This window comes from Channa argus, chromosome 2 (assembly GCF_033026475.1).
Source record: "Channa argus isolate prfri chromosome 2, Channa argus male v1.0, whole genome shotgun sequence".
Taxonomy (NCBI): domain Eukaryota; kingdom Metazoa; phylum Chordata; class Actinopteri; order Anabantiformes; family Channidae; genus Channa; species Channa argus.
The window spans coordinates 15,769,598-15,787,277 of NC_090198.1; the positions used below are offsets into that span (position 1 = coordinate 15,769,598).

Below are 17,680 nucleotides of genomic sequence, written 5' to 3' on the forward strand. Positions count from 1 at the left end.
CGACTCAGTGTACTCAGTAAACTGATTGACAGTTTTAATAAAGACCCACTGTCACACCTTACTCACTCTACTCAGCCTTTGTCTGCAGCCTTGGTGTATAATTTTGAACAAGGTTAGAAAACTTTCACACCCAGAATTTCAGTAGTAATAAAGAACATTTCCCTCAAAAATGGTCATCTTCCTTGAGGTAAGAGATTTTTTATTGGGACTGCATTAATGTACTGCTGTGCATTTTACTTTTTTATGCTGGATTTACTATACTAATAACATTAGAAATGTCTCCTTTCTGTCCTTTCTTTTAAATGTCTCAGTCCAACTCTGTCTTCTAGAAATTATATTTACATAGTATGTACTGTTTATGCCCCATCTGTGGTTTGATTTAAGCACCTGAATAGCATTAGTTGAGATCTGAGATCATATCATGGTTAAATGTAAATAAACATATTGTGTCTGAAATCCCTGTTAACTAGTTCTATGATCACCCAGACCATGATCTTTCTCCAAACCGCCCAGTCAATGGACGAAGCGGGGAGAGTCATCGAGATAAATTAATTTCACCTAATCTTACTGCGAGGGCCTCAATTATAAAAGAATTATGCCTGTACTCCAATGGCGATTAAAAGTATTTGTAGCTCACATAAATGAACATTTCCCTGTTATATGCTGAATAAAAAAATCGGTTTAGAGTTTTGTTTACTTTAAATTTGCTATTGCTCCTGCAAAATACAAGGTCCCTGAAGATACTGTACATCTGTGTACATGGTAGACGATTAATTACCTGAATAGGTGTGGTACTACTTACAGTACAGTAGTTTTGTGTAAAGCAGCAGAACTAGTCTGTATTTGATGCCAGTCTTCTAAAGGTCTCGGTTAAATGACCAATGATCCAGCCTCATGTAAGTCAATGTTCCCCTTCAACAATCCCCTTGAAGTCTTGAAACACAATATCAGAACTGAAATAATAACTCTCAGGCTGATTATTCATTCCAAAGAGCTGTTTCTGGGGTCTTACTTTGGTGATGGATTTCAATCATCTGATGAAAGTGCACCTTCTTCCCCTGCTCTTGTGTTCTGGGCTCAGTGCCATTTGGCCTTCTGTCTTTGCGCCAGAGGAATTTAATTTCAGAGCTGGTTAGTTTAGTGTACTATGGTATAAATCACAGTTTTTGCTGCGGTAAAAGTTTTCACTTAAAACACACTTGAAAACACACCATCTGCATGTATTAGGATTATTGTTAAAAGTGATGTTCAATAAGTAAACTGAAATAACATGAAGATTTTGTTACGGTATTAAAAATGATAATATGTTTTCCCCTATTATTGATACATATTTATCAACAGGTACCATGTAAGGTTCAGTAAATGCTGTATGGACAAACAGTTTTAGATGGTTCAGAGTGCATGTGTGAGTGTGTGCGTGTGCATGTGTGTGTGCAGAGCAGGCTGGTGGTCTGACAGTGGGGAGTTAATCTGTCTGGTAAAAGCCTCTTTGGCTCCTCCTCTCCGTCTGCTTTTTCTTTGTTTCTTTAAATATTTCATCGCTCTTTGTCAGTCTGCTCCTACCCATCCTTTCTCTCTTTTCTTATAATGTCTTCTCTTTCACCTTGAGTCCCCTATTCTTTCCTTTAATTGTTTTATGCCTCTTTATCTGCACTTGACGTTTGTGCCTCAAATGACCTCTTGTCTTTTCTATGGGCTTTTCATCCACCTTGAGTTTACAACGCCCACCTGTCATTTGAGGTGTAAAGCCCAGCTCACATCACTGTGCTTCATAAAGCAGAAACTCCCATCGGAGAAGGTCACAAAAGGGAGATTATTAATTTAGACCTTTAGACCTGTAAGAGTCCAGCAAATATCCATAGTCATTATTTCACCTGGTTGAGTCCTTTTACCATCTGGGGCAATGGATGATTTCTGCCTCAACCATTTCTCCATGCTTGAGCACTGATAGGTGCCTTTCAGACTGATTTCTTGTCCCTGGGTAGTATACTCTTTGCACCATTACTACTGCTTAATGGCCCAGGTTTAAAGCCTAAGAGCTGCCATTAGCTGAGCTTCTCCATCTCTTGTAAAATCCTATCATCATGATCACACCACAGAACATGAATACACTGTTAAACAGCACTAGCTGCTGTTTAAATAGTCTCGTGTGGAGCATACACTGTTTTACAAAGTAATCCGCATAACTTTATATATATATATATATATATATATATATAAGTCATATAGATATATGTATATGACAGGTCTCAGGGCACACTGAGGGCATCCTCGCCATAATTCATGCCCGAATAAAGGCTAAAAAGGGCAACAAAGTAATTACCTTGTATGCATTCTTGGATACTGGCAGCAAAAAAAAGAAAAAAGTTAGCATTCTTCTTACAACCATGGGGGAAAACTAAGTTGTGACCAGTAACCTGGTGACAGAGTTGGAGGTAAGTCACTTGGAATCAAATAACCTCATAGAGCTAAATGAGGTGTTTTCACAGAACGGTATTCCAGTGACCAAGGATAACATCCCACGACAAGAAGATGTAGATAAGTGGCCACATCTTAAATAAGTGCAAATACCTCTCATCCGCGCAGACATATGACTGATGATTGGAACTAATGTTGCCAAGGCGATGGAACCAGTAGAAGTCATTCCTAGTGTCAACAACGGGCCTTATGCAGTGAGAACTATACTGGGTTGCACAGTCAACGGGCCACTGAAAGAGGGTGGTTGCAACAGAACCAGGAATGAAATAAAGCAAGTTGTGTCAAATCGTATACCCGTCGCCATGCTGGAAGACCTGTGGAATCAACAGTTTTAGTATGACTTTCCTGAGGGTGGTCAAGAGGAGGAGAATTAGATGTCTAAGGCAAATCGTTTGTTTATGAATAGAGTCTCACAATCTGCTAAGTTGGTAGACGGACACAACTGCCTTAATCTCCCATTAAAGGATTTGGAAATTAAAATGCCAAACAATCGGACTGTAGCAGAAGGTGCTACAACTGAAGAGGAAGTTTCTCAGGAATCCCTCATTTAAGATGGATTATATTGCCTTCACGAATGATAAGAACACCAAAAAAGAATGCAAGCACCCTGCTACTCTGGCTAAAGATCATCAAGTATCTCACCTTATACTGCAGGAGAAGAAGGTGATTTGTCACATTATACATTATTAGTTTTTCAGAAAGATGATCTTTACGAATTCTGTAGATGGAGACAAGTCCAGTATATGGGAGATCTCTTTTGGAAACGTTGGGCTAAAGCCTACCTAACTGAGCTCCAAAGGCGGCAAAAATGGACACATGCAAAGCGCAATTTTGTTGCTGGGGGTATTGTGTTGATTGTTGATGAGTCAGCGGGTTGTAATTCTTGGGTGATTGGCAGGATCGTCCATACAATAAAGGATGGGCGAGGTCTAGTCCGTCAGGTTCACATCAAGCCGAGGACCAACGAGTTTGATAGACCCATAACCAAGGTCTGTCTTCTCCAGGAATCAGACTGAGATGGTGGTTAAGACTGATCTTTCTCGGTGTGTTAAGTGCTAGTACCAGAAGAAAGGGCACAGAACACCATAGAAGAAAAGTCATGATGTTTGTGGTTTATTGCATGACTTCTTTTGTGTTTTTGTACAAAGTAATTTAGTAATTGTTTCCAACAAAAAATGTTTCTAATATTGGAGCACAATTATTGTCCGGGTATGTATGAGCCAACCAAAGGTATCCTCAGCTTTAGTTTTTGTTTTATGTACTATGTATTGTGTATTGTGAACTGTATTGTGTGTTGTGTTATGTTTCTGCGTACTGATGATGGCATTAGGGACATCATATAGCTTTCATACAGCCTTTGATGGTTCCCTTTGTTGTTTACGTTTTAAGTTTGTTGTACAGTTGACAAGGAAACAATGGATAGCAACGATTTTGTTACAAGAGATGCAGTTCAGCTGAGCTACTGAAGGGTGCAGATGTGGCACGGTAGGTGGAGCAGAGGAACTGACTACAAGGTGGTGCTGACTACAAGGTGGATTGGGACGTGTGTATATTTATATATATATATATATATATATATATATATATATATATATATATATATATATACGTATATACGTATATACATTTATATATGTGTGTTTGTGTGTGTGTGTGTGTATATATATATATATATATATATGTATGTATGTATGTATGTATACATATATATACACATATATACATATATATATGTATATATGTGTATGTATGTATATATATATATGTGTGTGTATATATACATATGTCCCAATCAGTTGAAAATCTCTGATTTATATAGATATAGATATATATACTCTCCTATTGACAGAAGGGTCAGAGATTGCTACAGAGGACATTTTTACACTTCCATGACACAGACTTTGTCGCCAACATTGCTGGAAAACACCCAGTAGGAACTGGTATTAGCTTTTTCAGGCTTCTTGATTTGATGTGCTCTTGGCAGCATATTTTTGCATTTTTACATGGGTACAAGATTTTTGTAAATAGTGCTTGCATCGACTTTACATAGAATAATTCTTTGGTTTAGGTTTTTTTTATGACTACCTGTATATTTCTATGCTATGTGTCTCTTAAAGGAATATAGCAATCACAAATGGTGATGGCGTTTTTTTTTTTCTAAAAGGGATTCTCAAAGGAAGCCATTTGTAAATCAGCTTAATCATTCAAAGTGTCACATATAAAGCAAATGATTAATGTCTGACACTGCTCTATGCAGCATCAGTAGTGGCAGTGGCCTGCACAATGTCCTACACAGGACACACACACTAAAACAACTGCACCTGCAGCCCTGCATGGTGATGGAGACATTCTATTGGTATATGTCCAATTTAAAGGCTTTGTAATGGAGTGTATTATGCTTTTGCAGATGAGACATGGTCTTGTACTCCTGTAGAGGCTTTTTGGTCTGTTAGTGTGAATTCCTAATTGTTTGAGAAACTCCAAAAATTATATAAAACACATTAATGGGGGAGATAATGGGGGCTGAGTGAGTTCCAAGGGCTCCTGCGACCTCTTGTTTGAAATTAGTGAAATTTATGCAGGCTAAAAAAAAAAAAATTAACTTTCCAACATTCCTGAATTGGCCATCTGGAAAAATCAAACAGAAATTCACATGGGCTGATTCACTTTGGTTCGCTGCAGGAGGTGTGTTACACCTATTCTCTGTTTTATAACTTTTGCCACTCGCTCACAGATGCCATCACCACAGCACAAGTGCTGCCTATGTATTCCATTTACATTTGTGCGTGAGCGATGCTTTAAGCAAACGCTGTGTGTGTGAGTGCCGCTTCCCTAGCCTGAGATTATGTACTAGTTTCAGCTGCTTTTTTTGTCCAGTAAGATGTTGGCCTACTGTCTGATGGAAACTTGTAAGTGCACCTTGCGATGTGGTTCCAACTGTTCCCTTATTGACTGCTCATATTTTTGTTATGACTTAAAACAGCTGTCAGATGTTATTGCTGACTGTAGACTTTAACTTGATATATGCCTAGTTTATACAGACATGAAGTCATGCCCAGGCTCATTCGGTCTCTTTTGATGCATTTGATTTGTAGGGATGAAAAAAATCTAATCAGAACATTTCTGTTTGAAATACATGGTTATTAGTTTTTACTTTTATAACGGAAGACTACATTGTTGAGATTGACAAGTTGATATTTTACATCAAAAATTGTTAATTGCTAATATGCTATTTTGTTACTATTTGAATTTCAGTCATTTTTTTGTCTACAGGTTTTAACTTTTGAACTGTAACTGTTTGTTTAAAAAACGCTGTAACAAAATCCAGTGGTAAAATTGTAAGAAATTAATAATTGCCTGTATTGGATTGGGATAGGGTCAACATTGGTGCTGTGAAAAGGACGAACGCTAACCACTAATGATGCAGACCATGAGCTGATGGCTACTAAAATGCATATTCTAATGTTTTAATAATTAAGAAAATAGCCTGACTGCATCAATTATCACATTTCAATTTTCCAGAAATCCCACCAATAATATGAAGCTTCAAACAAAGGCCTTTTGTAACCACAGTTGTCCAATCATGCATTGCTGTAGCAGTGTAGAAAATATCCCAACACTTTCAGCCCAGCTGTGACACTTCCTGTGTGAGTGAGAAGAGCTCCCACTTCACGCTGAGAGAAAATGTGGCCAAAAGAGCCAATAGGAGTTTTCTCTTTTTGTGATGTGTACTTCTCGCCGTGATGGAAGTTATCGGTGATGACTGTACAGTGTCACTGCCAAGAGAGAAAAGGAAAAGGCTGAACAGGGCTTTACTGTGTCTGAGTGACAAGACTCCCAGTCTCCCCATGGATTTCCTTTTTGTATCTATTGAATGTGAGCTCACATGGTCCTACTTCCACATTTGGCACCAACGTTGAGAAAATCTTGATTGGAATAGTTTAGTCCATTGATTCATTGATTCTGTTTTTGAATGGCTGTCTATGGCTCATAATGAGACTGTATGCTGCCACTAGCAGTGTTTAGAGAGCGGACATTTGACTGCAGCTAGTATAAAGGAAGTGATGTTTCTAATCATATGAAAAATAATGTACTTAAAATACAGTTGGGTGTGTGTTAAGTAGGGTGTGTATGTGTTTTTTTATTGTTGTTACAAATCACCTACACAATTTAAATGTATATTTCAGTGATTGAAAGAAAAAATTGGGGTAAAAAAAAAAGGCTGGTTTTAGGATATCACACAGACAGAAAGTTGAAAACTCAGAGCAGAGAAAGATTGTCTGCACAGAGCAGCGGCCATGTTTTGAGAAAAGATATAAAAAAAACTCTCTTTGAAAACACTTCTCTCTGGAGTGGTCTGCCTCACAGCCATGAACTCACAGTAGATGTATACTGCTACACACAGACAACACATGGTCAGACATGGATGCAGGCACGCAAACAAACAGATGTAACACATAATGAAGACAAATATACTACACACACATATGCACATCAAACCAGACACCAGCCTGCAGGGCTCCACCCACATTTCAGACACTGAGAATACAATTTTCACTGTAACACCTGCCTCCGTATATTGACTTGACCAGGGGCCATTTCAATTTTAATGTTAGAGCAGAGACTCCAGGGTTTGTCAGTGAGGAGAAGGAAGGAAAGAAGTCATTTGGAAGCTGGAGTTATTCACACCATTATCCCCAGCTCCATGAACTGTTCTTGACAGAAATAGACAGACCACGACCCACAATCTCCTACATAAAATATGTCAATATTATATATATATTATAAAGTATAAGATTTCTTACATGGAGAAAACAACTTTTCCCAAACATAGTTTTTATCGTTTTTATGGGTTCATTTAATGACCCTCTCACTTCACCCTACAAACTGCCAAAAAGGGGTACCTGTTTAATATTAATTATTTCTAAGAAGAGGGAGAGTTCACACAAATTAACAGACACATTGCTGAATTTTAGAATATAGCCATAGTACATCATTTATAGCTATTAATGACACTCAAAGAGCAAGTGTCTGCCAGACTTTAGTGTTTTCTGAAAATCTATTCCTCTTCTTGCCTTTGGCACCTTTGCAGTTACCTACAAATTGAAAATTCCTTGCAGTGCTGGGAATCAGCCAGAAGGGCCTTGTAATTCCAATAAGCAGCACGAGGGAGAGGAAGGAGATGAATGGCTACTTCTTTAATGCTGCTATGTCTACTCTATGCACACGGACTGGAGCTTGAACTGTTCTAGATGAAGACAACAGAGGAAGTGAGGATAGAGTGAGTGGCAGGATGGGAGAAGAGGGTAAAGAGAGGAAGGGGGAGTGCTAGGCTTCCAGCTATCAGTACTAGTAGGAGGAGAAGAGAGTGGGAAGAGCAAATTTAAAGGGGAGGGGGGAGAAAAACATGAGAGAAGGAGGTAGAGCAGACACATGCCTCCTGGTTGAATTTGAAAAGAAGAAGGAAAGAGAGGACATCCTACTGGTTCACTTAAACAGAAGAGTGGATGTTTGCAAACTGAGAAGGCCGTAGGAACTCTGTGACTCTAGTGTCACATTGGTAAGGTAAGGTGGCATTTTCAATATAGTGACTGGTAGGAATTTACTGCTGCTCAGACAAGTGATATTAAATGAGGGGGGATTATTCCAACATGGGAACAAAACTTTGAATGGTGAGAAAAGAAAATGCTAAAACTGTTTGCAAAGTTAAGAAGGCCTCACATTGTGTAACCCTGGAGGGACTCATGCTCCCAGTGTGCAAGTCGTATGATCTGTGTTGATAGATACAAAGTGATTATTCTTCACAGATCCTGTTTATGTGCACACTGCAGCCGATGGTCTGTGTGTGTGTGTGTGTGTGTGTGTGTGTGTGTGTGTGTGTGTGTGTGTGTGTGTGTGTGTGTGTGTGTGTGTGTGTGTGTGTGTGTGTGTGTGTTCTTATGCCGAAAACCTTTAATCCACACAGATGACCAATGAATGAGCATCCTTGTAAAAAGATCTCAAAACAGTGTCCTCGTTTCCTGCTCTCTAACTGTCCCTCAGGCCACTTTCTGCTGCTCTTCTGTTCTACATTAATTCTTTAACAAGCTGCCATTATGCTGTTCATATAGACATAGCTTCAGAGCAGTCAGTCTGGATTTAAATGGCTTAAGCATTTATCTGCTGCAGATAAGCAGCTCACAGTAGAATCCATATACAGCAAGAAATGCCTGTATTACAAATTGACTTATTAAACACATAGATGTTTTATTTTGGTGGGGGGCAGCAACTTCAGGTAGTTATTTCTATTACAAATGTGTATTATTTAAGAAAATCACCATATCCTATACCTAACTGTAGCTGTCAGGTAAATATGGTGGAGTGGATCGGGGACCATTTCAAAAAATATGCACAATAGCAAAACAAAAAGTAAAATGCAAATAAAGGATACAATTTGAGATGCTGAAAAGAAAAAGTTGGCATGTTTTGTTGGTAAATGACTGAACGCTGTATTGCTGCAGTGAGGATGAAGCGATTGCCACACTTGGTATTTCTTCAGTCTGGTTTGAGATGGAAAGAGACGGGCAGAGACAATGGCAGCAGCATGGTGTGGGGATGTCTGTATGTGTGCACCACTCCCACCAGTTTCCCCTCCTTATGTGAAGAACAATGCTGAATAGAGGACTGTCTGATGTCATCCAGCATTACTGCCACTGATCTGACTAGAGTCACAAATCTTCTCTGTCCAGTTCCTGTAAATCTAATATAGTCCCCATCAACAATGTCATTGAAAAATTTTATTTTTTGAAAACATCTTGAAATGTTGCCATATACATTAGCAGATTCCCATAAGGTCTCTCCTGGTGGGACAAAGGTCTTTGACATTCACTTCCTGTGGTTGAGTTAACTTTTGACTCTCAGTGCAGATGAGAGAAATCAAGAGCCCCATCAGCATTCTTGTGATGAGGTCACAAACAAAAGAAGCATCTTGAGTCCAACAGAATCACTTGTCTTTTGTTGTTTGTAAAGGCTGCAAACAATGGCTGCTTTTATGTTCTACTAGATGCACGTGAACCAAGATAGAGTGACTACAATAGGACGTGCTGCAGTGTGCTGTGTTAATCAGTCTGATTTATGCAGCTGTCTTTTTCCTGATTCATGTATTTGCAAGAAATGTTTTACTGCTTCTCTTGCTTGACTTGGGGAACATGAAATAGTGTTAAAACAGTTTTCATCCAGTTTTCTACCTCTGAATGTCTCACACCCTTGTCCAATTAGGATGATTTCCAGTAATTGCATGTGTGACTGCTATCATGTCTGCACAGATGGGCCGACCCACCCTGCAACTGTGAGTTTGGTAGATGGGATGTTTGACTCATTCTTTATTTACATTAGGTGCGTATCATATCCAGCACCTAACAATATGTACAAAAGGCTATTCAAAATATTTCTACACACCAGATAGTGAAAGGGCAAAGACGGGAATACACAATACGTATTATTAGGGGAAGGAAAGCCAGGTTTCATTCTATATAGATTCTGGTTTGGTGAACTACACACAAGTATCAAAGGAGAAGATGTCTACAGAGACTAATAAAAATTGTATTCACACACTTTGTTCAAGCTAAACAGAATCACAAAAAAATATTTGACAGAAATAACAGATGTTCACTGGTTGCACCTTTCCAACTGAGTTTCTGTTATGCTCTGAGTTTTATAAGATTGTCAATGACATATATTTGGTGTTTGGACAAAACTAAATATGATGGGTCATCTTGGCCATAGGGAAATATGACACATTCTACCTTTTTTAGTTTAATTAATTAGCAAAACAATTCTTGGTTTTCAAAATAAGCCAGTTCCTTAGTATATGCAGTAGACAGTTATTTATCCTTGTTTTTGTTTTTTTCTCAGATGTCATGGCGTCCAACCTACCGAAGCTCCAAGTTTCGAAATGTATATGGAAAAGCATCCAACCGGGAGCATTGCTTTGACGGTATCCCCATCACCAAGAATGTCCATGACAACCACTTCTGTGCCGTCAATTCCAAGTTCCTGGCAGTGGTCACAGAGAGTGCCGGCGGGGGCTCTTTCATTGTCATACCTGTATCCCAGGTAAGTGGAAGTGCTTCGCTCTGGATTTGATGTTTTTGGCTTTGCTGACCAGGGTAAAAAATGGATGGGACATTAAGAGACTGCTGTTGTTGCTACTGGATACAGCACAGTGTGCATCATTTGTAGTTGAGTCAGCTTAAGTAATGCAAAGCATTTTTTTGGCTGCTGTGTAATATATATGTAATAATATATAGAGTTTTCATTTTATTAGGTACACCAAACTAATACTAATGCTAACCAATCCCAAAAGCCCTCCTATCTTAAAGGTGACAGTGATGACCTTTAGAGTAGAATAAACTGTATAATGGTTTTGGACAATTTTTGTGGTGCTACAGAGTTATATTATATAATGCTGACAGACGTTTATTTTATTTTGTCCAGTGAAGCTATGCCAAATCATAGAAATGTCTCTCTACATACAGTATAGTTAAGCAAGAGCACAAGTGACATCTTCCAAAAAAACAACAAAACAGCATCACCTTGATGAGATTATAGGTCTACAAAAGGGTGTAGACCTTTAGTTCATTTCTCTGGCTTCACATACTTCACAGCAAACTAAAATCTTAGTTTGGAGACCGGTTTCTACACAAATGAAGCACAGACTCTACCTGTTATATAGTCTGCCAGCCTTAAATCCACAAGCCAGAATCTAAAACTAAAGTTGTAATGGGGTAGTACTGCCAATAGCAGCACATATTGGCCATAAATACACAGAGGAGCACAGTTGTATTATTATTAAAGTTTATTTGTTTCTTCTGACTAAGAATTCTCTTCACATTCAGCAAATACATTGTGTTTTCGGGCAGACAATAGTGTCATAAACGCTCTGTGGAAAGTGGAAAGTAATTTTTCCAAGAACTGCATTCAAACAAAAGATATTTGACTCTTGTGTTATTTGTTGCTGCGTTCTTCTATGTATGACTTTATTTTTCCATAAGGACTTAATGTAGTTTGGTTCTCACTCCACTTTGTAGATAACTTTGCAGATTTGAGAAACCATGGAGGTCCTTTGCCTCTTTAAGAGAGACTCTGCCAAGGTACTTGAAAAGCTCTTGGCCACAGAGCAGGGTCGGAACGAGCTGCTGTCAGGCAGGAAAAAGTGTTTAGCAAGCTGAGCAGTTTCCCTGAAGGGACACCTCAGCTGCATTTTACTCTACATCATCATGGCTGTTTAGGTGTCGACAATTTTTTCTGTTATTTATTTTTTTGTACTTTGCATCATGTAATAATTAAAACAAAAGTTAACCAATCCCTTGTATAAGGCACTTGAAGAAAGGGTGAACATGAAAGCATTGCATGACCTTCAACGTTCCAGTGTTTACAGCAGGAAATAAATGAGGACCTGTGTTACTGGTCATGTTGAGAAGATAGGTTTATAAAGTCCATTTGTAAAAACACACAGGAGAGGCGTTAAATCTTAACCAGGTGCAAAATCGTGTCACAAGTTACACTTAAACCAAAATCAATGACTGTCCACACTGTGTAGTAGATACATGGGCCACAGGCTGTGGTGTCCCATGTATGTGAGATCACACAGTAGAAACATTCCTAGGAGACAGTAAAATTAGAGCTCAGTAATTAATTTTTTTTTTCAAACAAGTATAAAAAAATTAATACAGTATATTTTTTGCAATTTTCCATTCTATATGAAAAGAACTCTTACACAATGAGCTCCACCTTTTCTAATAGAAACACATACTGTTCTTTGTAAGTATGAGCACATGTGACATATTAGGATGACAGTCCGAGAGACAGCCATATGGTGCTCCCAGACAAATGCCACTAACAAGTGAAAGAACCACCGCTGGCACCACCTGGCACACAAAGGCCGCCAAGAAAATGACAGAAAAGGTCACAAGCACCTCTTTCACAAACCCACTGCTATTACTGTGCATCATACATTGTGCTGTAGTTTATGCTGCATAATAATTAAATTACTATGTAGTCCAGCAGAAAGATTTAATCAGTCAGTCAACAAAAAAGATTTTGATCACTTCAGTATAATTTTTTTCCAGCATTAATGCCAAGTGATCTTTGGAAAGTTGATTAGATTGAACCAGTTATTTAAACCATAAGCCATAAGACATAATTAGTAATTTGTAGCTGACAATGGAACAACAGGCCCCAAAGTGCGAAATAATAACAATATGTATTCATTCAATTGTAAAGCCTGTGTTTGCAATGTTTTATTGGCATAAATAAAATAAAATATACATAACCACTCATGCTAACTATACTCATTTTGATGACCAAGGATGTTTGGTTATTTTGCTGGAAGATGTTATGACCACTAATTTCAGCTATCACACTGTATACAACTGTGATGCAGTGACAGTAAGAGAATGTCCAAACACTGCAGGCAGAGGGGACATGCTGAAAAAACTCCAGCACGATGCTTTAGAGGATTAACGTGAGATAAACACAACACAGCAGCAGAATACTGAGTCAATTAAACCTCATACGCATGGATCTGAATGTTGTTAGTTGAGGGGAGGAGTAGGTCACCATATGCCAGAGTAGGTCAAAGAATATTTATAATCTCTTCTGCTAAAATGTATGTGTCAATGTCAGAATGAGCATGCGTCGACACTAACTGTATGTGAAACTGCAGTGACGTAGAGAAGAAACTCAGAGGAGAAACCAACGATGACAGCAGTATAGAAAAGACCTAACATCTGCTGTTAGAATTAGCTGTGCAGTGCAGTGGAGAGCCATTTTCACTGGGAACTGCAGATAGATCGGCACTGTATGACCTGGTAGCAGGCACAGTGTACGGAGCTGTTGGTAACCTGCCAGCACATATGTGCGTCACCACGAGTCCTCATCTGTTCCACAGCGTCAGGAAATGAGCTGCAGAAAGACAATAAGGCCCAACGTACTGTACTGAAGATTTGTGTTTGTGTCTTGCAAGATGAATAGTTACAGTGGCTTTATAAATATGCTGTATTTCTTATTTTTCTATGCTAGAGAGCAGCGAAGGCACCAGTCCGTGTTTAAATCATTTTGTGATGATTTCTGATCTTCGTCATGCCCCCAACATACTTTATTTCTTTTCAGGTAATTGGTTCCACCTAAATGAATCCCTTAGATCCCATATTAATAATCCTCAGGCCTTGTTGAAACCTCCCCATCATGGCAGGAGAAAAAGCTGAACACTGTCCTTGTACACCACAGAGGTGTTTGAACGTTTATGTTCTAATTAAATGTGACCTTAAATGGGATCTGATTTTAATGCAAACTGTAAATTAGATGAAGGGACTTATAAACGTCATAACATTTGCCACACACTATTTGTGTGTGGCTAAAGTATTTGAACCCTAGTCAAATGAAGTTCAGTACAGTAATGTCAAAGTGACTTTAAAACTTTCAACCACTTCTTCTTTGAGAAATTCTATCACATCTCACTTGTATTACCCTACTGGTCTGCATTAATGATGACACAGTGTATTTGCATTAGTTGTGTTAATCAATCATTCTATCAGCCTTAGTCCCACTGTCTCCACTCTCTCTTTTCAGTCAGAATTGATGTCCCACTTCACTGTTGTTCTGGAAGACACTGATTTCCTCTGGTCTTGGCATAGGTCCCTTGTCTTGTTAGCAAAGCCTTCAGGATATTTGGCAGTGTGCAACTTGAAAGTTAAACATTTTTCTGTGGGCAGATTTCCTGCTTGCTGCTTTTTATTTAGCTAACTGGAAGAGAGATATTGAAAAAAATATTTATTGATATGATTTCTTATGGTGTAGGGTTAGGGTTTGTGTTTTCTTTATAAATCATGGTTGTTGTTGAATCATATTACCATGAATTATGGCACAGGATTTGAAACCCCCCTTTCCTTCCTCGTAGTTCTAGCTGTTGTCAACCTGTTAAGAGTGAACATTTGTCCAAGGCAATATTCAAGGCTCAGTGAGGACAGTGCATGTAAAAACACAGATGGACAGGATTTCACTGAGACGTGACCCAATGCTCCTAAAACAAATCTCTGGGGAAATAAAAAGGAGGTCACTAGACTGATGTGACATCAAACATTAATGACATGATGACATGTTATTTTGTCTGTTGTTATGAGCCAGTGCCCCTCAGTGGACACTGTGGATTATTGCAATGTGTTTTCTTTTGTCCAGGATTTATTAAATTATATCAATGATGTATCTTAAAATACCAGTTTCACGTGCCCAATAAATACAGGTTATTTATTTGTTTGCATCCAGTGGTGAATACAATTTATGCTTTGTAATTATTTTTATCTCTGTTTCTTAGGTCTTCAAAAACACGTATTCTTATGCTGTTTTCTACTCTTGTTTTGTTTACTTTATACTGGCTGTCTTATAAAGCCATGAGGGCTGTGCACACGATGCAAAATAAAAACGCAACGTCTATTATAACATTGTTTTGTGATCTATTTTCTGTGGTGTAACACACATAAAAAATGGATCCTAATATACTGTAGCTGATGCTTTTTTAACATATTAGGTGTCCTAAAGCAGAAAGACTAATTTAAAACAATGTACTCCTGTCACTCTGTTTCAGTCAGGTCGTCTGGACTCTCATTATCCAAAAGTGTGTGGCCATCAAGGCAATGTTCTGGATATCAAGTGGAATCCCTTCTTTGAAAACATCATAGCATCCTGCTCTGAGGACACCTCAGTAAGTTCTCCTGAGTCTTTATTTTTCATGTCTAATTTTAACAAAAATGGTTTGTTAAGGATAATAATACAGAAGGTATTAGAATAGCTTCAGAAAAGCATTATTGGTTTATTATGGCCAGCGGTTCACTGGCTCAGAAACCCTGGACCCGGAGACTTAAAATGACATATGTGAAAACCTTTGACAAAGGCACAAATCCGTTAGCTGTTCAGTGACAGACTGTAAAATGACACTCAACCACTGTCACACGCGCCTGTTAAATGACTGTTGAGCAGAGTAAAGCCACTATGTGCTGCGGGCATGGTGTCCTTTGTAGTACTTTCACTTGTTGAAGAATAATCTCCTCTGGTCCACCACGGAGCCTGTAGCCATAGCTGTAATCCACTGTAATCCTAATGCAACGGGCTGCTCTGACACCATGAGTTATTTCTGATCAGAGGGATCTCTATTTACGTCGTACTGCTTGTTGTTTGGAGTTCATAGTAATGGCTTAGAAAAAAACATGCAGTAGCCACTGATACAATAATACAATTTATTAACCTGTAAACATTCTTATGTCTTTGTGTGTGTGTGTGTGTGTGTGTGTGTGTGTGTGTGTGTGTGTGTGTGTGTGTACGCGTGCGTGTGTGTGGGGGGTAAATATGGCAGGTGCGAGTATGGGAGATCCCTGATGGTGGTCTGAGACGTAATATGACGGAGGCGGTGCTGGAGCTTTACGGTCACAGCAGACGGGTGGGTCTGATCGAGTGGCACCCCACCAGCAGCGGCATCCTCTTCAGTGCTGGCTATGACTATAAGGTACAACATCATTAACATGCTTGAATCAGTAGAGTGACTTACGTTGGTGTTGGTGTCAGGGTTAATCAATTAGTTCATTTATAGAAAATCCATCTAATAATGTTTCAACGCATTATTATTATTTTTTCATGTAACTGAGCTGTTTGCTGCTTTGTGACTTCTTATATACACAAATAAAAACAAAGTCAAACTCCAAGCTCACAGCATAATCACACAATTGGTTCAAGCACTAAAGCCATCTAACAGCTCCACCCAAACTATCCTTCCTGACTCTGTCAGATCCTGATCTGGAACCTGGAGATTGGTGAGCCGGTGAAGATGATCGACTGTCACTCTGACGTAATCCTCAGCATGTCCTTCAACACAGACGGCAGCCTGCTGGCCACCAGCTGCAAAGACAAGAAGCTGCGTGTTATTGAGCCGCGCTCTGGTAGGGTCCTTCAGGTAAGAGGGAACAGCCTGATACTTTTACTGGAAGGTGTGTGGACGTTTGAGGAACAACTTTGCCACAGCTTTTAGATGAAAATATGTCTTTACTTTGTAGCATTATTGTTTGTGAGGATTTTGACATTATTTGAATTTTAGTCTGTGAGTTTGAAAAAAAAATTCTTCTACTGAATCTCTTACTTACAGACTAAAATTCAAATAATGTAAAAATCCTCACAAACAATAATACTATAAAGTAAATTCTGCTACCGAATCTCTTACTTACAATGAGAACTTTAAGTATTAGTGGTGGGCAAAATGGGCAAAAATGGGCACAAATATGTGGATAGTATGTGTTCACCTTTGTTTCTTGTTTCTAAGTCCATGCCCCTTAGTTGAAATTAAAGGAAAATTTTAATTGTATTACAAATTCTACCATTTAATAGCATTATACCTATAACAGCATAAATAGTTTGCTTCCAACTTTCCCGTTTGATCCTTTTCTTTTCAACAAATAAAGCTCCAGGGCACAAATCACTGACCTTAACTGCCTTCAAGACCTTTAGTGCTCGACCTCACTCATTGTGAATTGAGTACTTGTTTTAGTTTTTAGAGGGTGAGCAATTACATTTCTCTACTAATTTTATTTGCCAATATTTTGATTATATTAATATTAAGTTTACCTTGATCTGTCTTGTAATTGTTGCAGCAGAGGGGTAGCTGATGGATCTAATCAGAAACCATGTCTTGGTGGTAAGGCAGCAACAGCGAGGCTATAAAAATAGTTTTACCTGAAGTGCAGATTCACATCCAAAGAGACCAGAAGATTATAACCGAGGAGTATTGTTTAATGTCCTGTTACCAAGTGAATGAGCTACTGTACATTGCCAATGAAAATGCCTAGGTGCTATGAATTTATGTAGGGCTCCTTGTTTGAAAACTTTATGCCACCACGGGTCCAAAAGCATAGCAATCATAAAAACGGAATTATCTTATAAGACTTTTAGATGTCATGTCTTTGCTCTCATCTGTCACAGGTATGTTAAATAAATGATGTCAGTGTTTTCCCAGCTGGTGTGTGAATCCTCACTCTTTCTCTGTGCTTCTCTACCAGCAGGCCAGTTGTAAGAACCACCGTGTAAACCGAGTGGTGTTCCTGGGCAACATGAAGAGGCTGCTCACCACAGGGGTTTCTCGCTGGAACACCCGGCAGATCGCTCTGTGGGACCAGGTCAGGCA

The 17,680-nt window shown here is 38.8% G+C and overlaps 1 protein-coding gene across 3 annotated transcripts in view; it reads left to right on the forward strand.

Moving 5' to 3' along the window:
* The window catches only part of coro2ba (coronin, actin binding protein, 2Ba), a 39,948-nt gene that overhangs the window by 15,398 nt on the left and 6,870 nt on the right, over positions 1–17,680 (forward strand). The window contains exons 1-6 of one of the 3 annotated variants that reach the window (XM_067495830.1): positions 7,884–8,043; positions 10,372–10,572; positions 15,101–15,217; positions 15,866–16,015; positions 16,295–16,459; positions 17,556–17,672. In XM_067495830.1, the coding sequence (XP_067351931.1) occupies positions 10,372–10,572; positions 15,101–15,217; positions 15,866–16,015; positions 16,295–16,459; positions 17,556–17,672 (750 nt within the window). In that variant the 5' untranslated portion in view covers positions 7,884–8,043. Of the gene's footprint in view, positions 1–7,883; positions 8,044–10,371; positions 10,573–15,100; positions 15,218–15,865; positions 16,016–16,294; positions 16,460–17,555; positions 17,673–17,680 lie in introns of those variants that run through there. The other 2 variants (XM_067495829.1, XM_067495827.1) reach the window with 2 other exon arrangements.